Raw genomic sequence first — 27996 nt, 5'->3', positions numbered from 1 at the left:
GACTCTTGAATGCCTTATGCTTTATTGTTATATTAATCATATAGCACAGGGTGAATGAAGATTATTATAATCAAGCAAACCACGCATGTTATTTACCAATTGAACTCCATTCTGAGAGTACATATTTGCTTAATTGGGGAGTTAAGACTCATCGTAACTTCTTACAATAATGCCTCTTCAGGAAAAGTAATTGTGCTTTGCTTTCTAGTTTCGACAACTCTTCAACAGTAGGTGCCATCTGGGCAACATGATTCTGGTAATTTGATCCTGCAAGAAGAATGTAAAAAATAATCAACGAAATCATGCTGCTCTCATCACACATGAGTAATTCAAACACAAAACAGTACATTCAGAAGAATTATCTACATTAATGAGATTAATAACCCCCCTCCCACGGTACTGTTTATTAAAATAAAATAAATACCAATAAGCCCAAGATGCAACCCAATTTGAGACATTATAATTCCATTGCACAGACAACAAAATCCATGTTTCAATACTCAATTAATATTCTAGTATGTTGATTTGTGGTGATATCATGAACATGTCATAGGGACTGAGAACTATATTAATATTCTAATAAATTAAATCTCATTAGGAGTGTTAGCCAGACATTCTGGTCTCAATAAAAAAAATCATAGCTCTCACCAGCGTTGACTTTCTTCTGTCCATAAACAACTTTTCCATCAAATGAATCCACAGGAACCTTGATGTCAGGGTCAACTTGCTGAATGGTAATATTGAGGTGGTCTTCTATCTCAGCCAAATACTGAAGCCAAAAGAGAAAGGGAATGGGGTTGTTAACCATTGTTCAGATTTTTCAAATTCTGTGGAACGCAAAATATATTATGCACATGAGGATACACCTTAAATCAGATATCTATTCACCTTAGGCTACTTAAAAAACCGTGAACTTCTAATTATCTGGGCTATGATGGGGAGAGGTCACAAATAGTCGCAAAACACAGATAATCCAAACTTTCACTTTTATTTCTTGTAATGCTCATAATTTACCTTCATTAAACTATACATTATTTATGCAAATAGACTGCTCTTTTAGATTGCTTACAGGAATCATAGACTTTTTCACATGACTGTGATCTTTTCAACGTCAAAATTGTCATTCTACTCGTATTCCTACTGCTCCACATACTACATTGCCTCAACTGCCTATGCAAGGCGAGTGCTTGGCTGTGACTCATGCAATATCCACTCCCTGTATCTCTGATTCCACTTCCCCAACTGCCTTCACTTCCACTACTCCCTTCCTCTCCAGTTTGAACTTGACTGGTCGCAGCATAAACATGCCTGAGTGTGACAAAATCTCTAGTTCCCTTGGGCTATATTCAACTGCATGCAAGGCCACGGAAATACATTAAAAGCTCATAGGTGACAATTTTCTTAATTTACAATTAGTTATCCATCGAACAAATCTTCTAAAACTAATCCAGAGTTTTTTGTGCCGCTCATCATCTTCTGCAATGCTAGAGTAGACGTCCAAGTAAACTTGAAACATTCCTTGTTAGCAAGTAAACAAAATAATCATGTTCTACGAAGGGAATTCTAATGGAAATAATAAGCCTAGTATACCTTTGTATTAAAATTCACAACAGGGATAATCTATGCACAGATAATCGGCAGTTTAGGCCATGTAGGCAATGACACATCGTACATGCAGCTAATGTTTGGGGACTTAAAGCGGGACTGGACGACACGGAAAAGGTCAAAATTCACTCCACAGTCAATTTCCCTTATGGTTATGCAAGATAGGAGTTGAATTTCAAGAAATAAATTAGCAGGTAAGAATTCAATGGCCATACAGCATGCTCTGGACCTCGTGCTAGGTATTGCGAAGTTTAAAAATCAGTAAAATGTCCACAGTGTGCGTGCAGCATCAAATCATCCGTCACTCAGACTTGATCCATGGGACCTCTGATTATTTGCATGATTCTTTACCCACTCCACCACCTGAATGACTGTGCTCTAAGGCAGTTTCAATGACCAACATGTTGGGTGTGTTCTCGAGGAGAGTTAAAGTCCATTCTAGGTGAGTCGTGGGCAAAGCATACTTTGGAGAACATGGGGAAGAATTTATAGCTGGAACTTTTGCGTGTTGCCAGAATGCGATGGATATGATTATTTCCGCTGCATAAGGGGCACAAAGTTTTTAAAATTTCTGATTGTAAGAGAGCATGAGAGCTGCTTTCAAATGCCAATGAGCTTTGCGTTAATTTTTTTACCACTGTACATAACATCACGAAAATTCGCATTTGCAAAAACAAAGGAGCCCAACCTATTGGTGACACGCAATGAACCTATGTGAAATGGTTTTCACATTCTTTTGAAGGCAAAAGGAAGCAGTTTCAATGCACAGCTACTTTATCCAGGAGGAGAAGTTACAATAGGGAGAGTAAAGACTGTTATAGACACAGTGCTGGTACCAATGAAGGCTTGATTTATGTGTATAGTACATATATTTATAGTTCAAATTCACATTCACACAAGTCACCGCAAGCGACTATACAAACATAATTACAGATAGAAACTGAAACAAAGAAAGAGAGACATTAACACATGACGATGACAGTGCAGCGTGGAGATAGAACGAAGGCCAAAAACACATGGAAAAATTTCACCTCGACCGGGAATCGAACCACAGACCTTCTGCTTTCCGGGCAGATGCTCAAACCACCGAGCTATTCACGCTACTCTTATCTCCAGTGTTTTCTGTAGGGGGTATATGCAATCAATTTGCCCCGATGTAGCCCAATGTGTTGGCCAAGAGATGGCTCTGGACGTAGGTTCCGCCACCAAGGAAGAAATCTGTACTGTTTGTGTGACTGTGACAATTCTTAATTCCATTTCTTCTTCTGTGTGTGTTGATTACTTCTTTTAACTGATTACTGAGCAATAAAATATTATAACTAAAGATCTTGGACATAGGGAGAAATAAATGGTGATTTCACTTACTCTGGGTTCATCATACCAAATACAGCATCCATTCTCTGTGGTCAGTCTGGTGTTATGACAATTCCTTCCACGAGTAGGACACCATTCACCATGGTACCACACCTTTTCTGGAACGGCTGACACCAAGGAAATGGCCAAACCCATTCTTTCAGCACGACCTACTCGACCAATTCGGTGGACATAATTTGATTTTTCATCCGGAAGAGTGACATTAATCACTGAAATAAGTGAAGACAAAAATTATACGGAGAAAAATGTAGTCATGGAATAATTGCAAGTACATAGTAAACAAAAGATTTTTACAAATAAGTCCTCATATAAATAAATACAACAGAGAAGATGGAAATACAGCAGACTCCCGATTATCCGGGTGTGGCTTATCCATACATGAGTTCATACTCCTTCGATGTTTCCCGTGATCTTTGCAAAAAAAATCTGATGCAAAAGCAGCAGGATATTTGTATTTTACTGCATGGCGACACCGGGCCTATTATTAGTATTAGAATTCCCATAGTAATATGGAATTATTTTATTTACTCGCTAACAAGGAATATTTCAAGTCTACTTGGACGTCTGATCTAGCATTGCACACGACAATCAGCAGCGGAAAAAAAACTCTTAAGACTAATTTTCGACGATTCTTGAATGGTATACAAATCGTAAATGAAGAAAAATGTTACTAGCAATCATTGAATGTATATTTCATATTGCAAACGCGTGATTATTGCCGTGGCCTCGCATGCGGTTGAATACAGCCCAAGGGAACTGGAGATTTCGTTGCACTCGGGCATGTTTATGCCGTGACTAATCAAGGTCAATCTGGATGGGAAGGGAATAGTAAAAGTGAAGGCAGCGAGGGAAGTGGAAGTAGAGAAGCATGAGTCATAGCCAGGCACTTGCTTGCGTAGACAGTTTGCCTTAAGCCCTGGTTTCCCATAACCACTGCTGGGCGATGGGGTGATTGCGCTCCAGTTGTCATCACGGGAGTACCATATTCCTGTTTTCCAAGAATCGCGGTGCGCAATTGCGCTCAGTGATCACGGATCTACATCCCGAGCAACTTGTGCGAGAAGGGAATACGTGGCATGGCGCCTGATAGTGTAGTTGCCGACATCGTACAGTGCTTTTGAAGCATTCGTGCAAACCAGGTTTCTGAATCCATGATCTTGCAACCACGGATGAGCGGTTTTAGGAAACTAGGTATTACACGGAGCAGTAAGAATACGAGTGCAATCACCTTATCGCCGCAAAAAAGATTGCAGTCGGGAAAAGAAAGCTACCAATGATTCCAGATAGCAATCAAAAATAGCATAAAATATTCGTAGATAATAATAGATTGGTTGATTTACATATATGATGAAAATTACAAGAAATTAAAGTGAAACTTTGGATTATTCATGTTTTCCGATTACATATTCATGCCGCCTCTCCCCATCATTAGCCCAGATAATTGGGAGTATGCTGTACATGAAAAAGACAACTTTAATCTACCTACTCAGAAAGGAAAATGCTTGCAACAAAAATATACATGGTTCCTTCAACCTGCATTTTAAGGTGTCAATGATAATAAACTCATAATTAATTTCAGAGAGAAGAGAGAGGTTATATGTACTCAGTCTATGAAAAGGCTGGAATGACAGAAAATTTTACTGTATACATGGAATAATTACGATTCATAATGACTATATTCAAACTTCACATTATATCTTTATGGTCAAGATACTTAAAAGTTCAAATTTACTACAGATGTAGAATTTCCCGGGATTAAGACTCCAATCTCAAAACAACCCATTGAGGTATTATTACAATCTGAGGATAAAGCTGTGGCCCAAAGGAAAGGGGCATTCAACTTTTCAACAAACTTCCCAATCCAATTTATTCCCAATCACTAAAAAAGACATCAAAATTTTCTGTTACAGAGTTTACTTAACTCAGTAAATGAATACCTTAGTGAATAATTCAACTGATTGTATGACATTCTCAACTAATTGCTCAGAGTTTCATTTATTGCTAAGTATTTTGATTGTACATTTCATGTGCACATGATTTTTGGGCAATTAAATAACAATAACAAAGTGATTAGATAGTGATTACACCATTGAATTTTTTTGAGAGCTTTTAATTTTATAGTAGGAAGAATATCAGTAAAATAGACAAAGTGTAGTGCCTGCTACAGGTGGTAACAAGGAGAAAAACATAGGTATACATTAGAAGTTCATGGAGGAGGGAAGGTAATCACCTGTTTTGGGAAGGTTTTGTCATTGGGTTAGGCACTCCTGTCCTAAAGAATTGCCAAAACCTGACTATAAAATTATAAAACAACAACAGTGCTTTTCCAACATAACAGCATAAAAATAAATAAGCCCTACAGGAATAGGGTGTTAAGTCTAATTACAGATACTGTTACTGCTTTACATGAATATGTATACATTATGAATATGTAAGGCAGTAACAGTAACAGTGAATGCAAATAAGTAAGCTGAAAATCCATTCAGAATCCACGAACAAATACGAAACAATGTGCTTCATTACAGAAGCACTGAAATTGTATAGGGATGGGTTGGATCTGTCCTTCGTTTCAACCAAATCTTGAGTTTATAACCAGTACCGCAGCATCCAGAAGCCTTTCTGGATGTGCACTGCTGCATGAGTCATCTACTAGGCCAACTGGTGTCTAACAATGACTTTTGGCAATTGTTATTATACCTTTATTGTATAAAAATATTAGTAATGTGCACGTAATTAAAAAATGAATGAGTCAAAACATGATGTATTTCTGACATCATTCAACATTTAAAGCAAGGAGATATGTAGTTGGCAAAACATGATGGAGACTTGGCATTCTGGCTACATCGATATTCTAGCTGCTGAGCTTCTCGGCAGTTGATGTGGCATTTTTTCAGAAAACAGCATATCAGGATACAATTTAAGACTTATATTATGAATCTCACATGTCAGGGTTTCTGATGAAGGGGTATTTTCTCAGGATATTGTTTTTCTTCCCACCAACCATAACCAATAGCGTCATTTCCGAACTTCACCTCATATGTGTGGTTACATACTTACTAGTGAGGGTTGACTTCAAATCAGCGAGTATTTTCAGTGTCGGTTTGATAAAGTCAGGTTTCATTTTTATTAGTTTCATTTTTATTCGCCATTGAACCATGACCCCTCCAAAGAGGCAAGTGAGAACTTTGAAAGATGGATTGAAAATAATTGAAGAAGAAGGAAAGAATCCTGGGGAGAAGTGCGTGAATATTGCAAATGCTTCAGGTTGTCCGCTAGCAAATGACAGTAGAGGTGGGGTTGTGCAAGCTATGCACAGAAAGAAAGAAGTCGAATGAAGCCGTGGATCAGATGGGCGTGCTACTGTCAATTAACTCAAAATTGTCCACGTTTTACACAATTACCGTATTTTCCGGCCGATAAGACTCACTTTTTTTCTCCAAAATGTGCTGTAAAATTAGCCTGCATCTTATGCACCGTTGGTATACAGATATCACGGGTATAACTTCGTCCTATAATAAGCAACCATTTTGACAGGATAAATTAATACCATTAAGTATTTTTTAGAGTATCAGGCATAGAAAATAGTTCAATTCATTAAAAATTTTGATAATAACACTTTTTTGAGCAGGTTGTTAGAAATAAAGTTTTAATATGTCGATGTCTAACTCCCTTAAAAAAAATTCCCGGATAAATCAGAAATGCATACAATGTAGCATGTTTAGTTTAATCTTGCAATGAGTGCTGCTGCAAAACTTACATACATTGAGCTAAAGGAGATGTCATCTATATGCTAATACATTGTATCTCTCACGATAAACTCTGAGTCTACCGGCACTCAACCTTAGGTAACAAAGTATGAGCACGGTGTTCAGTACGTAATACGTATCTTTCTATTTAGTCTGCACATGTGCTTCTAAGCACAGAAACTTGGTAATTTCTGTATAAAAAGTCAAAATTGGAATAACCTAATGGGATCTAAAGAGAGAAGATTGTCATACAGTACTGCATTTAAACTTGAAGTCATGAAATATGCTTCGGAACACGGCAACCGGGCAGCTGCAAGGCGTTTCGGCCCACCTCCAACCGAGAAGATGATACGAGAATGGCGGAAGCAGAAGATAGATTTAATGAATCCAAATAAGAGTAAGAAAACTTTATGTTTATGTTCTCCGAAATGGCCAAAGCTTGAGGAGCACGTTAAAACCTGGATAATAAATCACAGGAAGAACGGGATCACTGTTTCAACAAAAATAATTTTAATGGAAGCGAGAAAGTTGGCAATAGATATGTCTATTGCCGATTTTTCTGGGACAACGTCGTGGTGTGAAAGATTTATGAAGAGAAATGGTCTGTGCATGCGTACTAAAACCACAATAGCACAAAAACTGCCACCCGAATATGAAAGAAAAATTATCGAATTCCACAAATACGTACTTAACCTGAGAAAAATGAAGTGTTTTGAAATAGGACAAAGAGGAAATATGGATGAGGTTACCTTGACGTTTGATGTGCCATCGAATAGAACTGTGGATATTAAAGGTGCAAAGACAGTTACGATAAAGACTTCAGGTAACGAAAAAACACGCTATACTGTTGCCCTTGCGTGTTGTGCTGATGGTTCAAAACTCCCTCCTTTGTTGATCTTTAAACGAAAAACGCTGCCTAAGTGTACAATTCCACATGGAATTTATATTCATGTTCATCCTAAGGGATGGATGGATGGAGAGGGTATGAAGCTGTGGTTGCAGAGGGTGTGATCCCGGCGTCCAGGTGGACTTCTGAAGAAATCGTCTTTATTAGTGTGCGATCAGTTCCCGGGCCCATATAAAGGAGTCAGCAAAAATCCTTGCTACAGAACTGAAGATGCATCTTGCTGTGATTCCTGGTGGAATGACTTCTCAACTGCAGCCTTTGGATGTTTCAATCAATAAACCATTCAAGGGATTTATGCGTGAAGAATGGATAAAGTGGATTGAGGCACCAACTCACGATTTCACACCGACCAGAAGAATGAAACGGCCGTCAATTTCTACCGTTAGTGAGTGGGTGAAAAAGTCCTGGCAGAAAGTAAACAGTGAGACTTTCATAAAGTCTTTCAAAAAGTGTGGAATCAGCAATGCGCTGGATGGAAGTGAAGATGACATTTTGTACGAAGAAAGTGACGACTCCTGAGAAAATATCTACACGTATGATTTTAGCAGCAGTGACGAGGAATTTCTGGGGTTCTATGATGAATAAACTCTGATATATTTGCTAATTAATTTTTTAATATTAAAGTTCCGTTTTTATGTAAAATGTTATCATTAAAATTCTTTTCTGTATCATCCAAGTATTTTAGTTTTTTTCGTAAATTCTAACCTGAAAAATCCAGGTGCGTCTTATAGGCCGGGAAATACGGTACTTCAATTACATTAAAAATATGCCTATTGGAAAGGAAATTTCAGAGAGCATGTTTTTGTCCCATATGGTCCATTTCACAACCAATCACTATGCCGGCGAAAACGTTGTTTTAGGCATAACATGCACATTGCTCTCCTAAATATGTGTACTTGAAATGGTATTTGATAGATAAGAATTTTTACATAAGACAGAAATCCATCGTAGCAGCGAAAATGCAGAGATGGCATGCAGACATTTTTTAGCGGGGTGGCCCTAGGTGTTTCTATAAAATTCAAATATTTTTTTAACATCTGAATTCCGGTATGAATCTGTTATACTATTTTTCCGAACTGATGGCAGCTGGGTGGAAAATAGCAAGTAGCCAATCAGAAGCGCTGCCCCTTCCACCTCTCCCTTCCCCTCCATCCCCTTCCCTTTTCCGCTCCGCTCCCCTCCATCCGGCCAACCGGCGTTGCCAGCCTTGAGAATAACGGTACTTTTGGGGGCGGCGGAAGATTCTCAGACGAACGCTGAGCGATTCGATTTGGTAACACTGCTAGCTGGAGAGCGATCTGCACAGCACAGAGTTTGGAGAGAGACTGCGGGCTCTACACACTTTCTCCTGTCGCTCTTCTGTGATTGGCTAGAAGAGTGGGTGGGTTTCGAGCACGCTCAAGGTCAGCCGCCATCAGTTCGGAAAAATGGTATAAAGGATATAGCATCCTTGTTTCCTGCTACATAGGCAACCTTGCCAAACATTCCTGCATTGGTCATTTTCCCGTATTCATCGTTATTTTGTCCATCCCCTTGAAATACGATTGATCGATGTTCCATTGAATTTACCTCCAGATATTAAAGGTACTAAGAGTATCCCTGGGTTTAAGGCAAAATTATTCAAACATTTACTGTTGAATGCCTTTCATCCTGTGATTGAATTTTTATTATTTCAGTGTAATGTATTGTGTGTTTTAGGTATTGCAGACGTTTTCTGACTTGTCCTATGAGTGTAATCACGTTCTGGTATGAATGAAATTTATTATGATTAAGGACCAAGAACCACTGCCATGATCCACACCAGAATTGGAATCAAAGAAAAAGTGGAATCTACCCATTCATTAAATTTTTACAATTGAGTACTTACTGAAAGGTAAGCCAGAAATATCCAAACCACGGGCGGCAACATCAGTACAAATCAGAAATCTGACTTCCTTATTCTTAAAACGCTCAAGATTAGCCTTCCTCTCAGGAGGTTTGCGATCACCATGCAAGCAAACACACGAGTAAGGACTTGTTCTCGATCCACCGCCTACAAAAAAGATGAAATACAATAAAAAATGAGGACTTCAAGCATACCTTAGTGGATTAATATGTTTCAAAATAAAAACCAATTTTTAATTATTAACGTACAACTTTTTCACCATCTGACAAAATAAGCATAAAATTTTGTTGTAGTTTACTTACTTTGTCTAAAGGTGTAATACCAAAGCAATGACTAGAGAGAAATTCCACGTAAATGTCATACTGACTGGTTAAATAAAAAAAGTGGTTGGAGGCTCTGATATGGATCAAAATTTGTGCTATAAAGTCTAGACTTTCGTTATTAAGTGCTGACACTAGCTTGAGTCGCGTGTGTCTCTGATAAGAGACATTTTTTTATGTGCTCACCACAGTTTTTAGCCACATACTAAATTTAATGAGTCTTCTATGTGCAAAAAACACCTGTTTCGCTAATTGATTTTTATGGCCACTGTATTAATAATTTTTTCTATTTTGAGGTTCGATCATTTTTTTGAATAGTTTTAAGGGTTTGCGCACAAATTTATTTTGTTTATTTTTAGTTAAAGAAGTTATTATGTAAAATTTTTTGGCAGTGAATAAATTTATACCAGAAGGGAATCACAAAAGTCAGTCCGTGACGTGTGGAATCGCCCTAGACTTACAGTTGTTGATTATAAGATTTGTTGTTACTCAAAAATTACACATAACAATACATACTTTTCAACTACTTTGCACAATTCATCATCTCTCCTGGTCATGATAGCACAGGAGCCAGAAATGATGAAGGTGGGTGGGTGGCAACAAAAATCACTATTATTGCAAGCAAATTTTGATAATACTGAAAAAGGGCCAGAACACCTAAATAAAATTAACTTGGTACCTGAACACTAAGGCAATAATATTATTATGCTTGTACTTAAGAATAGGGTATATTATGTAAAAGAAACCATCAATAATAAGGAAGGCACTAGCAAGCCGAATTGCACATAGCTTCTACTGAAGCATTGAATGCGTATTATTACCACTAAATTGTAACCCAGTTATCATCAAAAATCAATTGTACAGCAAAAAGTTAAAACCCTGTGAAACCACAGTATTACAGATGCAATGATGCAAAATTATATGCATTGCTAAGAAACCTTGATTTCAAGCAAAATTGTAATTTAAGGTGTCTTTTTGTCTTAAAATTTCTCTGCTACAAAGATAAGTACATATAAGGCTGGCTAAACCCCCTAGGAAACCAAACCAACTTTTGGGTAGATAATTGTGAGACATTAATAATATTCTGATACAAATAAATACGTACAGTAGAACCCTGATAGGAAGTTTTTCAAGGGATTGAGGTTTGAAAATTTCTTATTAGGGAAAGCAGGTAAAATCCAATAGGATATCCACTATTGCATTGAATCTTCAGAAATACTTGCAAATTAATTTCATCAAAAATACAGCAGTATATTCAGTTAACATTGAAAGAAATGGAAGGAATCCATGGTGGCTAGTTTGATTAACCAATGCCTTAAACCTATAATAAATGATTACACCAGTTTCAAACATTCAATGGTGTAGTGAGTGGGTTGTGATATCACAAGATCAAAAGATCTAATAGAGAAAGTTTAACTAAAGTAGAAGATCAATAATACAGATGCATTCAAGAATTAAGGTAAGATCAATAACACAGAGGTATTCGAGAACTAAGGTTTTTCAGGTGTTTAGATACATAACTTTCTTCTCAGTGAGTAATTTAACTAGCCACACAACTGCTCTTATAACCAAGGTGATGAATGAACACAAAAAGTATCGAGTCTAGAACATCTCTTCTTTAAATTTCTGCTCATCAACATAAATATTCACAAGAAATTTTAGCAAGAGTACAATGAATCTACATGGGCATTCTTACGCGAAAGCGGTGCAGGGACCTTTGATTCAGAAGACAGGTGATTTGTCTTCACATAATGTCAAGGAAACGGAAAGCATAGATTAGCAAAATTATAAAAAATTATAATAAACCTTCCATTAAACATATATTTTGTAGTTAAGAATTCCAGATTGACGATATCCTTCTGTACTTCCTACAAATTGAATACAGAAAAAAATCAAGGCTACCAACTTAAAAATATGTGCATTCCACTTAATGAAAATCAAAATTCATTCAAAATATTCCAAAACTTGTACAGGTAAAAATTATAGAAGTAACGAGTCTGGTTATTACCAGTTAAAACTTCTTGCCCAGGAAAACTTACTAATTGGGATCCTCAGAAAAATTTCGCATAAAACTTTTGGGCTCTCATTTGGGACTTGAAAATCGAACTTCTTAGCAGGGAAAACTTCTAATTACCGAAATTCTTATTGTGGTTCCAGTGAATACATTTTAAAGACATCTACATACATGCTTAATATAATCACTCTAAAACTAATTTATTATGAAGCATATTTCTGAAAACTATCATCAATCTCAAAACTTCTGCAAATCACTCTTCCCATATTCTAAAACAAAATATTTTTATGCTCATGAACATACTTGATATCATAAAATACGAACCAATTTGCTTGAGGTAGTACTCAAGGTTGTCACAGTCGAGCTTGGTGCGACAAAAAATAAGAGCACGGTCCATTTTGTGTTCATTAATGGCTCGGACGCAATACTCTCCTTTGAGCATCTTGACAGCTTCCGAGAGCATTTCTGTAACAATAGAATTGTAAAAAATAATAAGGTCATTGGATGAAGTTGATATTTAACTGACTAAAACAAGCATGCCTATTAGCTATTCATATACAAACCTAATAGGCATTTTATAAATCAAATGCATAGTCCTAGCAAAAGCCTTCAACAAATTAGAAGAGGTGGAATGAGTGGGTGGAGTAGAGAAAGGAACAGAGGGGTAAGTGACGACGTGACTGGTAGAATGGCCAACATAGCATCTCAATGCATAGATTAAATTTTGAAATACACGTTCATGGGCACCTGTAGGCAGCGGCAGATTTAGTGGGGGGTCACAGGACTCATAACCCTCCAAAATTTTACCAAAAATATTTAATATGTACTCATTATTTAAACAGTTTTTATATCTTTGTAAAGAGAGAGTATATGCAAATGCATGGCTACAAGTCCCAAACGTAAGAGAAGTCCGTGTTGTATTATCGTCGAGCATAGCACAACCTTATGTAAAAATGCCCCTCTCTCCTGAGGGGTATTCTATACTCCCCAAACCCAGGCCATGGTACCCCAAATTTGATGGTGAATCCCCCCTGCCTAAAAGAGTATAAATCATGCAGCTGGGTCACAGGAAGAAAGGGATAGGTAAGTTCCCCTTCATTCCATACTGCATTGAGCAGTTGGAGGCACTCAAATTAATTTTAGGCACATGGCACATTTCTAAGTTGGCAATGATAATTGTAAAAATTAGTCTGCTGGTGCTACCCATCACCTGCAACATCCAGCTGTTAGAAAAATAAGACTCTTTCAGTCCCAAAATCTACTGCACATTGCCATCAGCTTTGGCCAGGACTGAAAATGGCACTTAATTGAATAGATCATGGAATTCACAACAGATGCTTTCTCAGATACACAACATGCATAGCTCCAAGCACTCACTACATTAAAAAGTATGGGTATAAAAAAAATAAAATCAAAATGCGAAAATTACAAAAATAAATATTGATATTAACCAGCTGAAGGATTGTGAGGCCTCAAGTTATCTGCAGAGTGCACACCATCAGTTGGAATGTGCTTGCGTAAAGATGTCCAGGCCTTGTCCTTCTGAGGATCAACCATGACTACAACATGATGAACAGTTTCTGGTACAGCATCCTCTCCCTTCAGATCTACCCATGTAGGGAAATGCATAAGTCTCTCCTAAAATAAGAGAAATAATGAACAGTATTTGAATCCAAATGAATGCCATTCAATAAAACAGAACACAACAAAAAGAATAAAAACAATCCTCATTACTACAAAACCAAGAGAAAGAGGTGATGCCATGAATGGGTACAAGAAAATTGGGTTTTTGTAGGAGCGAAAGATTTTATAGTTTATGCATTTATATGATCCATATTGATATCATAAGTAGTCTGTTTGGATTATCATAGTTATTTTTGTTTGGAGAGCACAGCTGCTAAGTGTAACCATGTCTTTTGTGTCATATATTTAAAGTCAGTAACAAAGAATGACATCCGTGTTCCTATCCTACGCTCTGCTTCAAGTGTAATTAATTGATTAGCAAGAACTCAGTTCATAAATGCAACAGTTTGAAAGGAAAGCAAATGATGATGGTAATCCTTCAGTATACTCCAACATGAAGTTATTCCTTGACTTCCCTTGGTGATCGTGAACCTGGTATGTTAAAGACAATGAAAATAGGTATGAGAAATTAAAATATCCAAGAAGGTACTTACAGCCATTTTCTTAACATCAAAATCATGGAGGGTTGCTGAACAAACAATCATTTGAAGTCGCCTTCCATCAGATGTAATCTAAAATGAATAAAAGTAAGTTTACTTCATAATTGGAAATACATAAAAGTAAAACGGGCAAATGAAAAGATAACCAAGTGACCAGCATCAATGTACATACCCTTTTGTAACATGTAATTTACATCAAGACATAAATATACCAACACAATTTGAGTTGAATCATTGAAAATTTTTCACCAAAGTTTGGAGATAGCTCAGTCTTTCTAGTATTTTAGACATCACTTTCAATCAGTTTGGAGTGATATTAAAATAGCAATATAATAAATTATCCTCAATTACAATAACACTGATTGGTGAAAACATGCTATCATTACCTTCATTTGACAATGATTTTTTATCCATTAAATACGCATACACTTACCACAAAGAAGAATTTTTAACGGCATAATTTGTTTATTCTCGGAACAAGACTACTCAAGGTTTTTACATGAATATGGCTATGAGCACCTTCCAACTGTTAAATTTATAGCAGCTAAGGAATTGAATATTTACATAGTTGAATTTTTGAGAAAATTGAATGGATTACAGATTCATTTTATACATCAGGTCTTTCACTGAAAAAACATCAATAAACACGAAGACATGAGTGCACTAAACAAGCATAAAATTAATTCTGAGGTACCTTTGGAATCTGCTTATGAAGGCGGTCAATCATTTGTGTATATCCTTGTTTCAGCAAACCATCAGCCTCATCCAAGATAAAGAATCGACACTGAGTAAGAGACAATTGTCCAGAGGAAATTAAATCTTCCAAACGACCTGGCGTGCCCACTACAATGTCCACCTATTAACAAAAAAATGTGTATCAAATTGCATTAGTTTGACCACAACAATCACATTACATGGTACAACAATTGGTAATATAATTTATAGTAACCATTGGCACACAATTAAGATGACTTAACAATCATAAAGTTCCTTCAACCCTTATCATTGCCTAAGGCCCCCACGTTCAGTTTGGCCTCAAGGCCTGGACTCTGACCTCAGAGCCCCATCAACCAGTACAATCTAACCAGGGAAATATCAAAAAAACAACATGAGGAAAGGTGAATTGCCCTCATTGATGAACAATTCTGGAATAAATACTTACACCAGCATTAAGGGCAGCTATTTGGTCCTTCACTTGAACACCTCCAATAACCAACAGTTCTCTCACATCTGGGTCAGACAAGTACTTCTTAAATTTTAAAATTTGATTATACGTCTGCTCTGCTAGCTCACGTGATGGCTATAAATCATTCATATGGTAAGAAAAGAACATTTATCAGCAAATATATTCAACACTACATGGAACAAAACACAAGTGCAAATCAACTCCATTACAGATTATAAATCGCTTTAACAAGTTTATGGGAGACAAAAAAACCTTCCTCTCTGAAGGAAACTGACAATTTAAGAAAGCAGAATAAGATGACAGCATAAAAAATTGCTAAGGATGAAAATTTAGTGTGATGGAAACTATGTTGAAAATGGTGGTGCCTTTTAACATTTCATAAACAATAATTTCACCAACTTAATTAATCAAAAATGGAGCATATCACTATGTAATACTAGACTTTCATGAGTTACTTTGGTCTTGATCAAGTTGAGGCCGCCACCAAATTGCGCAAATGAAATTTTTTTAATACTAATCAAATCTTCGACCAAGCGCCTCAATATATAATAAAACCTCAATTTGAACCCTGCTAATTCAAAATATGTACATACTAACTACCGTATAAGCACGTGTAAGAGGCGCACCTTTTTTCCCAGAAATTGCAGCCGAAAATGGGGGTGCACCTCTTACACAAACTTTTTATCTTCCCCTCCTACCTATCCCAGGTCGCTAGCCCAAGAGGAACTGAGTGGCCTTGGTTTTCTGCGCGAGTCAGTCATCTAAAAACTAAGGTCAAAAAAAGCGGGAGGCAGGGGAGTTTCTCCTTTGGTAGCATATTTTTAAAATGCTCCTGTTTGCGTTTCTTACTCTTTAGCATCGCGCTGTCACGTCGGTAGGTACCTCAGATGTGAACATGGAAAAGATCGCGTGGGGTATTTCGCTCCGGAAGGCTCGCTAAATTTACTGCTACGAGTGGGCATACTGCGGCATTTATACTGCATATAGTACTCACTTATCAAACGAAGAGAAAAGCGCAGTTTTGAAGGACAATACCTGGTCTATAATCAACATCTATCTTGCCGAGTAATTTCCATTACGCTAAGGGCCTCCTTTTTCAAAAATCATCTTCAGACGCTATTATAAGGGTTATTGCGATTGCGATTTTAAATATGCTGTTGAAAAAATTCAAACGATTGCGTATATTGTTTGAATGATTGGCGGATAGAAGAAATCGGAAATGCTTATAAGTGAAGAGCACTGAAGGAGAGCTAGAGGGGAAGGAGCTCGCTCCCTCTATCTATCCTCCACAACAAGGCTGAGGGCGAAAGAGAAAGGGAAGAACACGTCCGATCTTGCATGTGACGTCGTTGTCTTCAAAGCGAAGGCGCAGCAGTGTGATATACGCAGTTTGAGTTGCCTAAAGTTTCCAGTCCATCTAGTCTTGTTTGAATGCGCTCCTCCTACGCTCGTTTCTTCCGAAATTGTGCTGTTTGGACTATTTTGAATATTAGTAGCCTTGTTGTAACCCTAAATCTTTGTGTCAATCAATTAGAGCGTCAAAAACTTTAATTCTGTCAGATATGTGCAGCCTTAGATCTCTTTCTTTTTCTGAACCTCATGCATGTCATACAATTATTGAAAGCTATCGAGATATCTTCGGGCTCAGTAGGTGACTAACCTAGCATTTGGCCTCCAGAAACTGGGAGATCGATCAAGGTCAGTTGGTGAGACGGAGTAGGGATGAAACAAGTTTCGATTGTTCCCGTGTAACTTGATATTTTCCTTTGAGGCAACTGAGTTATGGTCCGTGGGGTCTCAGAAAAGAAAAAAAAAACATCATAGTCATGGGCTGATGGAGGGCCGGGGTATTTTGTGAAATCTTAGCCGTGGTTATTTTCTAACGGCGCTGCGATTCCCTCGATTGTTGTCCAATCTCTTGGGAAGATTCATGCTCTATGCCTGTCGTGTTTTGCTTTAAAATTTTCCACGGCTGACATTCTATTGCAATACTCCGACGAGAGCTTTTAAAAAAATTGCACTTGAGTACGACAAACATCGTAGTGCAACGGCGTATGCGAAGAGAGGATCCCAACTATTTCTACTCCCTCTTATGGGTCGTTGCATTCAAGGAATCAATGATTGAAAATTTCGGATTCAGATTCAATTTCTTCGACGAATTTGGATCCGAAGTACATTAAGGTGAAGGTAATTCGTGGATATTTGGATCTGAGCTATCCGATCCTACTGTCCCTAGTAAGCATCATAAGGTTAAGGCTACACATGAATACCTACAAATCTTCGAGCGCCATACATATCGTGTAAATTCAGCTGAAAAACGCCGCATGAATTGTTAGTATTGAAAGTGGAATTTTGATGACTGTCGAAAGACCAGGCTTAAGTCTGCAACGCCGCGCGATAGGATAAAAAATGCCGAAACGTATTTTTTTTCTTTGGCTCCAATGCTCAAAATAGGGGTGCGCCTCTTACACGTGTGCACCTCTTACACACGCTTATACGGTAATTCAAAGTTGTGGGCAGTTCCCTGCAATCAGCATAAGAAATTGCGTTCTAGGTGGTACTAATAGTACCACTTAACACATAATTCAGTCTAATTTTGCCCCATAAATCTTGGTGCGGTACATTTTTAAAAGCAAATTGTTTCAAAGAGATTTACCATGGCCCACTCTTTGAAAAGAACTTCATACTTCAAATAAAGCTATTCTACCAAAATCAAACACCTCACAAGGAGATAATTCCTTTTCTCGGCCACTTCATCCTCAGATTCTTTGGGTGGTAAGCTAAGTAAAATGGATGAATGGAGCATGTGGAAAGCTGAAAAATCATCCAGGGAAGCACTTACCCACTTACAGCGATTGCCTACGTTGGTATCGTCGAGCACTAAGTGGCACATAGAGAAATTATTTCAGCATATGGGACTGAGATGACACCTCTATCTCACTTGATAGTCTGGCACGCACATCAAGCAAGTTTACTTTAATGTCAACATGGGCACAAAATCATCAAAAGGTTTTCCACCCCTGAATGAGCTTCTGCTTTCTGTTATCCACTACTACTTTCTGCTTTCCGACTGTGATTCTGGCGATCCCGTGATTCCATCCCTTCATGAACCTATCCATTGGGTCTCCGGCCATATCCATCTCTAGCCACAGCCCAATGTACTATGTATTGCCTTCCCCTCTCACTCTCCCTCTCTCTGGAGCTCTCTCTCTCTCCACACTGTCATGACTGATGATAACTCTAGACGACCAAGTGATTCCCATGAATTAGGGTTTGGCAATTGATGCCTTGACCATTTTAAAGGAAGCCATTTCAACCTCTAGAGACATCGGGTTAAAGAATAAAGCAACCATGATATCTGCCTCCAAAGAATCTCAATTAAAGGCCTAAGGAACTCTTTGGCGAAAGCTTACAGGTGAAAGTGAGCATTTCTGATGCAAGAGAGGAGGTTGTTGGAAACATGGGGCAGAAATGATTTAGGTGTAACAGCATCCTAATAGGGTGGTTTTTGAGGAGGCAAGGTTGAGGCAGCTGCTTGGGTGGCTGACAAGTCCTTTTGGGAAAGCTTCGCCAGTTATTGAAAAATACAGGACTACATATAAAGTAGTTAGTGAGGTACGGCTTCCATGTTCCAATGAACCCTACGGCTGCACAGGTGGGAATATAAATATTATCCCGCCTGAAGAAACAATCTTGACTTTTTCCCTGAGTTAGGATGTATGTAACCGGTAAGCCACCCCTCTTATCACACATTATCAGGGTCCTTGGATAACTATTTTTGACTCATAGTTAAAGAACTTTGACTGAACAACTTTCATAGTATTCTTTCTATCATCTCTTATTTCTACTTCCCCCACACTGCATTTGAATCACTGGTTGCAGGAAGCAGAATACACTCCAAATCAGATCATCAATTGCTAAAAATTTATTTAGAGCTACGATGCATACCAGTTATTTTCACTTCTTAAAGTTTGATGCTCAATGCTCAGTCATACAGTGCAGAAGCCAGTGTGCCAGCACACATGAAAAAAATATGCCAAGATACCTCAGCATTCAAATTCTTCACTTGGTGCACAGGTTTAAGTTTATATTTCAAATAATGAAGACTTAGGGTCATCAACTGCCCTAAATCTTATGCTTTTAGGTAGAAATACCCAGTAGTAAAATATTTTCTATAAATTTATCAATAATTGTCAGATTATACACCGAAAGTACATTCGGTTTGAACCCAAGTAATTCAAAGTCATTTTTTATGCCCCTTCAATTTCAAATTAACTAGGTTTTACTGTATATTTATAAACTGGGACATTTTTCAACTATTTTACTAAAAACTAAGCATACCTCAATAATGATAGCTTGAGGGGCATTCTTCACAAGACTCTTCTCGCTAGAGCTTCCCACTCCTGTGATGTCCGATGATTTCACGCAGCTTTTGTCAGCCTCACACACCGCCACATATCCATCACCTGCCTCATGCTTGAAGGGTTGAGCTCCAAAATTGAAAGACATTTCAGCATTCTAGAAGTGAGAATTTCAACTTAATCATGGTTCAGAAGAGTTTCATACACAAACAACTATAATAATAACAAAAACCTCTTTTCACAATTTAAATGGAATGCATTAAAAAGTGCTAATTTTAGGAAAGTGCAAAATGGAGAACATTTTTTCATATAAGGTTCATTTAGACCTAATAAACTTTGAGCTAATTCATGGAAAACTTAAAATAGAAGTTAACCATGGGCATACTCATATTTCAAAATAGCAAGAACTGACACATTCGACACAATTGTGATGCCATTGCCTTCAAAGCGAAGCCGGGTGACCTATGTGATATATACAGTAGGCGTTTCCAGGCCATATCTTCTTGTTTGACAGTACTGATGCCACACCTGTTTCTTTGAAAACTGTGCGGTTTGGAACAATGTTGAATATTGGTACAGTCTTGTTATAATTGAAAAAACTTTGTTTTAATCAATTTGAGCTTAAAAAAACCTAAATATGTTGGAAATGCGACGCATTTGGTCGAATTCTTTTTTGAATCTCGTGCATGTCATCCAATTGCCAAAAACTATCGAGACATCTCCGGGTCCAACCAGTCATTCATCTAGCATTTGTTCTCCAGAAATGGAGAATTTCAGCAAGTGAGATGAAAAAGGTCAGTGGGTAAGATGTGGTAGGGATGAAACACACTTTGATTGTTTTGGTGTAACTTGATATTTTCCTTTGAAGATAATGATTTATGGACTGTGTGGTCTCCGAAAGGAAAAAAAAATCAGATGCATGGGGTGATGCAGGGCTGAGGGTGATTTTTTTTTAAACTGCGACATGGTCACTTTTGACGTAGTTGTCCTATGGCATTGAGATTCTCCTGGAAGTTGTTTAATCTCTTTGTAAGAGTCACACTATGTGCCTGTTGTATATCGCTGTAAAAATCTCTGTGGCTGAAATTCTATAGCATAACCCCTACGAGGGCTTTTAAACAAAATGGTTCATGAGTAGGACGAGCATCGCAGTGCAACAGCACATGCAAATGTTAGATCAGAACTCTTTCCACTCCTTCGTATGGGACGCTATATTCACTGAAGCATAAATTTGAAATTTCAGATCCAGATTCGATGTCTTCAGTGAATTTGGATGCAAAGTATCCGATGAAGGGCAATATCACAGATATTTGGATTCGAGGTATCCAATCCAATCATCACTAAAAAATACTTGACTATTGGCATGTCGTAATAGTCAACCCAATGAGAAAGGGGTCACGATAATCTCCTTCTTTGGCCAAGAAAAAGGTTTGGTGCTAGACTGGGCCCAGGAATCAATGGAAGAAACGTCACCTGAGAGGTTTATAGCCCAGTACAAGCTCTGTCCAGGCCGTGCAAAGAAATTTTAGTAGCATTTGTAAGGGAAGTAACATTTTCAGACCCCTTTGCAAAACAGTTAATAAGGATTCATTTCAAAGCTCTTGCTGACAATCATTCACACCTTGTGCAGTGAAGCAATCAACTTAAGGGTGACACCATAGCATACTTTTGTTTCTTCACTTCTTTTCATAAATGATTAAGGCATTGATTGGGGTATTTATTTGCCCGTTAAAATGGAAGACGGTGGGGCTTAGTACAGGTCATGAATATAAATAACATGATATTTTCCTGAGGCACATACTGTCACAGAACACCCCAAACCCTTGAGAAATTGTGATTTCTCAGGGTGGCTGATTACATATATGCATACAAAATGGCATTACCTTAAGGTTTACACTTACCTTAAGGACAACAGCTGGATATAAAGTAGCATTTTTTAGGTGAGAAGGTATAGAATAAGCCTTCCCCAAATCAACTCCATTCTTTGAAAATTTTATTTCTTGATTGTCCAGATCAAGATAGCATCCAATCACATCATGCATACCAAATGCTTCACCATAGTTGTCAAATTGCTTTTGGTGGGATTTCTTTCCAGTTCCACCAAATCCAAATCCAAATCGATCAGTGCCCAAATCTAAGCTGGCCTGTAATTTAAATAAAAAAAGAGTATAATACAATTAAATGGCCTTTTTAGGTTATCAATTGTTCTGCATAGTGAGGAGTGAAACAACAAATTGTCACCAAGCAATTTCTCACTTCAAACGCTCACCATCTCAGATTTTAATCATTTTTTTATTAGTGTACCTTACTTATCTATGTTGATTACAACCTTAGAAAAGAAAAATCAAAAAAATATTTTGGCACAGATACTTTTTTAACTAAACAATATTTAGACAGAAACTTTCTAAGATTTGCATATTTGTAAGTTCCGGGTCACAAAAGTAAATTCTGCCCTTCCATCAAATTGTACCAATCAACTATTTTTCATTGTTAAACAAAAGAAAGCTAGCTAAAGTAATTAAACTTTCAGATACTAGAGCCATGTAACTCCAGTTTTTAAATATCATGTTAAAAATATTTTCATGTGTGTGTCATAAACATTCAAACATAGCAGTATTGACAATTTCTTTCAAAATAGACATTTTTATATGCAAGTAAAAACCACATCTAACATGATAAAGCCACCAAAATTGGAAGCAATGTTGACTTTAAAATTTACTTATTGCAGCTATGCAGACAGAAAAAATTTTAGGAATACAGTAAAACTTTGATTTTACGCAGTTGGAGGGACCGAAATATGGGCACTGTGTAAAATCAAAGCGTGCAAAATCAAGAGTTGGTATTGAGGAGTATAGTTTTCAGGATAACACTTGCTCATTATTTTCAGAAGGCTTAGTCATACACTTTTGTATAGTTCTGATTTAAGCCAGAACCGGAACGAGAGTCTCATATGTGAGGTTTTACGGTATAAGTATAGTCATCCAAATTAACCCCATTAACAGGGAGCAAAATTTCGCTAATACATCACAAAGACTTTACACCCTGTGGGCCTGGGTTCAAGTCCTGGCAATAGCAGAAACTTATCAGAGATGGCCCTATCCCTACTTGAGTGTAATGTGGAGGGCACTTCCAGGGCGCACCACTCTGTCCAGCAGATGGGACGTTAAGTCCTGGTCCCTTTGGAGTCTATCATTACAACCTGGCTAATGCCAACATAGGGTTCCTATCCCCGCAACCTTTACTTCATGGCGCTAATGATCCCAGATGTCGGTTACCTCCTTCAAAATAGCATATCATAGATAATACAGAGCACATAGGACCCGGGATATTCGGAAATTCAGATTTTTCCGGTGTTAAGATCACTTTTTTTCAGTGAGCTATTTAAATAACTGCACAACTGCCGTCATGCCGTCGGTGATGAATAAAAAAATGATTAATAGCCCGGAATAATTTTCCCTCTTTATAATTTTTACGCATTAAAAAAGCATTTCCCCATAAAATTTTAGCATTAGTAGATTGAATCTACCGGGAATAGCTTCTCTGTCGGCATTCTTCCGCGAATTCAGCGCCAGGACCTTCGACTCACGAGCCGTGTGACTCATCTTCACGTAATATTTTGCTTCCCCATATCTGATAACAACACCGGACACTTATTGTATTTCGATTTAATGGTGCTAAGCCATTCCTGAGTTTAAAGGGACTGCCTTATCATTCACGTCTTGAATTTGTCTTCAATGATTACATGACGATTGACAACGCGAGTTATTCTCTGAGGGCATTAACTCTCGTTCCGTTAAAAAAAAACGCTTGCCACACAGTGGAGTTAAGCTAATAGCTATTCAAGGTCCAACCATGCTTCATTCAAACCCACTGACAATGAGATACAAGTTGAGTCAGTTCTGATAAGTGCGCCGCGCAAGCAACTTTCCCTCGCCTCCATTCGTCCCGCAGATGTGGGGTTAGCCCGCGGAGTGAGACAACGCATGCTGCTTTTACCATCGCGTGGAATCACCATCGACTTATGTCCATACTAGAAGAACAAGTATCTTTTTTGAATCACCTTGGAAGCCAATATTTTGGCACGGAAGGATTTTAAACGGCTCATTTCGCCGATATATTTCGCTGGGTGATGGAAAACATAGTGTTGGCAAAATTCTAGAAAACCTTCAGTTAGAGATAGATATTCCGTAGTTCATCTACTGTAATTACAATAAATGTTATAAACAGCGTCGTTCAATAAGTCGCATCACGGCAGCGTCTTCAATCTAGAGTAGTCGTCTTGGTAGGTCTCCACTCTAAGGAGAGTAAAACAAAGAAAGAGCAACAAGTGGTATCACGAAAGGTGATAATGTTAACATCTCCGGCAATCATCTGTCTTAATCAAAAGTAGTTACGCATACACGGCGATTGGCGTATCTTTTAAGTTTCGATATCCTTCTACGGCAAATTTGAACTGAGAGCGATATTCGCGTTCGTAAAGTAGCCTAAAATATTACTGAGAGGGCGCAGGGGGAAGCAATAATTAGATTTGCGATGTTTTTAGTTTCACGCTCAACAGCTCTATGTCATTTCAACCGTTCCTGTATTCATTTTTGCAACTCATTGAGACGAATAAATAACCTAACTTCATATTGCTCCAGAAAGGATTTTCAAAACAAGTCGAAAGACAACTGCGTAACATCAAGATTAGCGGACTCTTTGGGGCTGGGGTTATGCTGTGCAAAATCGAAAAACTGCGTAAAATCAAGAAAAGATGTAAAATCGAACATTCACCATTGCAATTCCCTATGCTTTCCGGCCGGACTTGAGGGTCGCTGCATAAAAACGAGACTTGATGTAAAATCAAAGTGCGTAAAATAGAGGTTTTAATGTAGTTGGTGATATATTCGCTGAAACTCATTTGTCAACTAATTTTTTTGTTGAAAACTACCACTTTTTCAAATTCTAATAACAAAAAAGGGATGCCTTGAAGGTGCCTGACATTTTTATTTGACATGTTGTAACCTTATTTCTTTACAGAAAGAAAACCCCAAGCTGCTCCAACGACTGATAGTGGCTCAACAATACATTTTGTCTGTAATCTCTCAATATTGTCTTGTCAATAAAATGTTTATCTCAACATTATTTTGTCAATAATTTCAAATCTGAAATAGGTGAATTCAGTCAATACTCCATGTATATTATAGCTTAAATTATCCCTGGTCAATAATACCCTAAATTTAGGGCAATAGGTGGGCCACTGAAAGCATGGCTCTCAATCAACATCAAATATTTTGCCGTTAAAAGAACACCGATTTCAGGGCAAAATAACATCGCTTTTGTAAAAATATATCACTTTTGGCTATAAAATAACCCCACCTTTTGCATGTCCCTACTCATATCTTACAAAGTATTAGTATTGGGAGCCAAAAATTTAAAATCTTTCTTAACTAAGGATGTAACTAGAATAGAAAAAACGAAAAAAATTATCAAAATCTGAGGCAGTGAACATTACAGTCTGTCATTGATTGCATTGATGTGGAATGACCCACAAAGTAATCTACAAATATGTACTAACTTGAGTGGTTGACCAGCCAACCCGACACAGGCCTTCATCGGTAACTGTAGCCTCATAGTAGTACTTTCCCTTGGTATGTACACCTTTAGTGGCTCGAACACCATGCCACTCCTTCTGCTCCCTAGACTGACATCGAAGTCCATCAGGAGTGACAGCAAGGGCAGCCCCACGGTCAAAGAAACTCATGGTCCAATGAGGAGCTATGTGAAAATGAAAAAAATTGAGGGGATCTGAATTCATTTTAAAATCACAAACAACATTTTTAAATCTATTTCTAACGCATTGACCACTATGATGAATACTTAATGAGATCAGAAAGAGGATGATAAGCATACTTAATATGTGTTTTTCTATTTACAACATGAAGTGTACCTACATGTCTGAGCAACAATTTTGGAGCCCTTCCCCTCTTTTAAGTCCTGGAGAGTTTCCCATACAATCTGAAGCACAGGAAGACAGAAAGCTCCTGTTTTACCACTACCAGTTTCAGCTGCCATCAAAACATCTCCTCCACCAAGAATCAAAGGAATTGCTTCAGCTTGAACATCAGTTGGCAGCCTGAAAATAGAGGAGGACAGAAAAAAAGACTTCATCAAACCAAAGCATTATTAAGAGACTTTGCAAACAGTCATGCACACTGATGCACCATGATATTAATATCCAAGGAGGAATTTTCTGTGGAGCATAGGCACCAAAGAAAATTTCTCATTGGGGATTATGAAAAACTTCAAACTTCATTCACACATTCCACTTTTCCTTCTCTGTAATAAGTTCCTGTGATACAAGTAGCAATCAATCTGGCTAAGTGTAATTTCCCTAATTTGAAAAACATTGTGAAGTGAAATAAAAATGTGCTTCTGATTATTTTAAAATAAAATTATGAAAAATAATACATTCATAACTATTATTAACTACTGATTCTTAACATGTAAGTAAATTTGATGAGTATGTATTACTTACATCCAGTCCATCTCTTCAACTGCTTGACCAATGGCAGGCAAAACCCCCATCTCTGCAAAGCACAAACATTATGTAGGCATATACATCTGATGCTATAAAATTTCAAACATATTGTTATGTTTCAACAAAAAATTAGAATGAGCTAAAAATATTACAACAAAAAAATAATTTTACAAATAAAAAAACAGGTTTCATTAAAACGAAGAAAGTAACAACCAATGGGCCCTGATATTATTGAAAATTTCAAATACGTTTAATGAGAAAGTTATTATGTTTTAGAATCACATTTCAGATATCAAAATTTAAAAATGTGGTGTGCATGTGAGACTATAAAATTAATACCAACTGGTCACTAGATATCATCTTTGTCTCCTAGTGAAAGCAATTGTAATCTTTCATGTCCACCATGGTTTTTTTTGTTTTTGATACACGAAATGCTCTCCTAAAACTTACTGAAAATTCCTCATCAGACATATTTGAAAATTTTCAATAAGTTAAGAGGCCATAGGCCATTAATTTATTTTATTTTTTCATAAAATACACTTTTTTACAAAATGATGGTTATTATATTGTAATACATAGTTTTCTTCTTTATAGTAAAAGTTTTTTTGTGCTGTTATTACTAGCATTGGAAAAAATATAGCATAAGGGGGGTATCAACAAAGAGTCCATCGGAGGGTGATCAAAGAGTTCCTAAAGTGGAGGGTAATCGGAGCAATGAAGTAGCGTAAGTGGAACATTGGGGAGAGAATGAAGCATCCACTTTGAGAGTTAATGGAGCATAGAGAAGGTGGAAGTTATGTGTGAAGCTGAAAATTCCGCACAGAAAAATGTAATTGTCATGGCAAATCATAAAAGGAGTATGTATGTAGTAAATAGCAGAGTTCTGCTAAAGATTTAACAGCAAAAATATGATGAAAAAAAAACTGCTGCACGAGTCTCGATCCAGGTTCCCCACTCTGGGCAGCTACGAACTTTGACGTGCTAATATTCTGAAGAGACTTCATTACACTTATAATGATTGCCCTGCTACCATTGGATTTTGGTGTAAATTTTTGGAAGTAATATCAATATTAGAATTTTATTTCTGAATATTATTCCATATACTGTTCCGATCATGGTGAAAGTGTAAGAACATTGCATTGTCATCCAGTTCTAAGCTATCCAGAAAATTTCAGGACTATAGCAAATCAGGAAGTAGTGAAAATTTAAGTGGTAAGATTTTGCAAAGACGGATACACACAGAAACAAAGAAATAAGCCAGTTAAATAAAGCATGGTTATAAAAAATAATTCATCTTGTACTCAATGTGGAATGAAATTACCACAACCATTTTCAGGCTGCATTTGTGAACAATCCCAATCAAAATCCAAATATGTAACGTCTTTCAATTACATAAATATCAATTAATACAACAATACTGACAGATCAAAGTCTGGTTGTTGTGGTGGCTTCCCAACCAATGGGTCCAGGTTCAATTCCTGGCATTGAAAGAGATTTTTCAGAGACTACCTGATCCCTGCTTGAGTGCTCTATAGAGAGTGCATACTTCAAATCGTACAACACTCTGTCCGTCAGATGGGATATTAGAACATGGACTCCTTGATGCCTTGCATTATGAGCAGGCTAATGCTAATGCTAGGTTTTTCTCCACTCTTTCCAAATGGCACCAATGGCTTAAGCTGCCAGTCATCTTCTCCGAATAACATAGCATACCTCTTAAATAAAGAATTTAAGTTACAATTCTACATCCTTGGCTAAAATCTCCCACTGCATTTCCTAAGGGGCCATCCCATATCAACTGTACCATGGCATGCAACCTACCAGCTCGGATTTTCATGAAATTTGGTACACATGGTTGGCTTACAAATGTAGTAATTAATTTTACATTTCAGGCA

The 27996-nt window shown here is 37.4% G+C and overlaps 1 protein-coding gene across 2 annotated transcripts in view; it reads right to left on the bottom strand.

Moving 5' to 3' along the window:
• The window catches only part of LOC124153440 (ATP-dependent RNA helicase Ddx1), a 35631-nt gene continuing 7635 nt past the window's right edge, over positions 1 to 27996 (bottom strand). For both annotated transcript variants that reach the window (XM_046526594.1, XM_046526593.1), the window contains exons 2-15: positions 26099 to 26150; positions 25515 to 25696; positions 25139 to 25338; positions 21483 to 21725; positions 19562 to 19738; positions 15197 to 15334; positions 14729 to 14890; positions 14029 to 14106; positions 13303 to 13489; positions 12176 to 12316; positions 9500 to 9664; positions 2971 to 3188; positions 649 to 769; positions 1 to 267 (exon numbers count right to left, since the gene is read on the bottom strand). In XM_046526594.1, the coding sequence (XP_046382550.1) occupies positions 149 to 267; positions 649 to 769; positions 2971 to 3188; positions 9500 to 9664; positions 12176 to 12316; positions 13303 to 13489; positions 14029 to 14106; positions 14729 to 14890; positions 15197 to 15334; positions 19562 to 19738; positions 21483 to 21725; positions 25139 to 25338; positions 25515 to 25696; positions 26099 to 26148 (2181 nt within the window). In that variant the 5' untranslated portion in view covers positions 26149 to 26150 and the 3' untranslated portion in view covers positions 1 to 148. The remainder of the gene's footprint in view (positions 268 to 648; positions 770 to 2970; positions 3189 to 9499; positions 9665 to 12175; positions 12317 to 13302; positions 13490 to 14028; positions 14107 to 14728; positions 14891 to 15196; positions 15335 to 19561; positions 19739 to 21482; positions 21726 to 25138; positions 25339 to 25514; positions 25697 to 26098; positions 26151 to 27996) is intronic.

This window comes from Ischnura elegans, chromosome 2 (genome assembly GCF_921293095.1).
Source record: "Ischnura elegans chromosome 2, ioIscEleg1.1, whole genome shotgun sequence".
Classification (NCBI taxonomy): domain Eukaryota; kingdom Metazoa; phylum Arthropoda; class Insecta; order Odonata; family Coenagrionidae; genus Ischnura; species Ischnura elegans.
The sequence above is the reverse complement of the archived record's forward strand: the minus strand, read 5'-3'. Positions and strand labels throughout refer to the sequence as shown.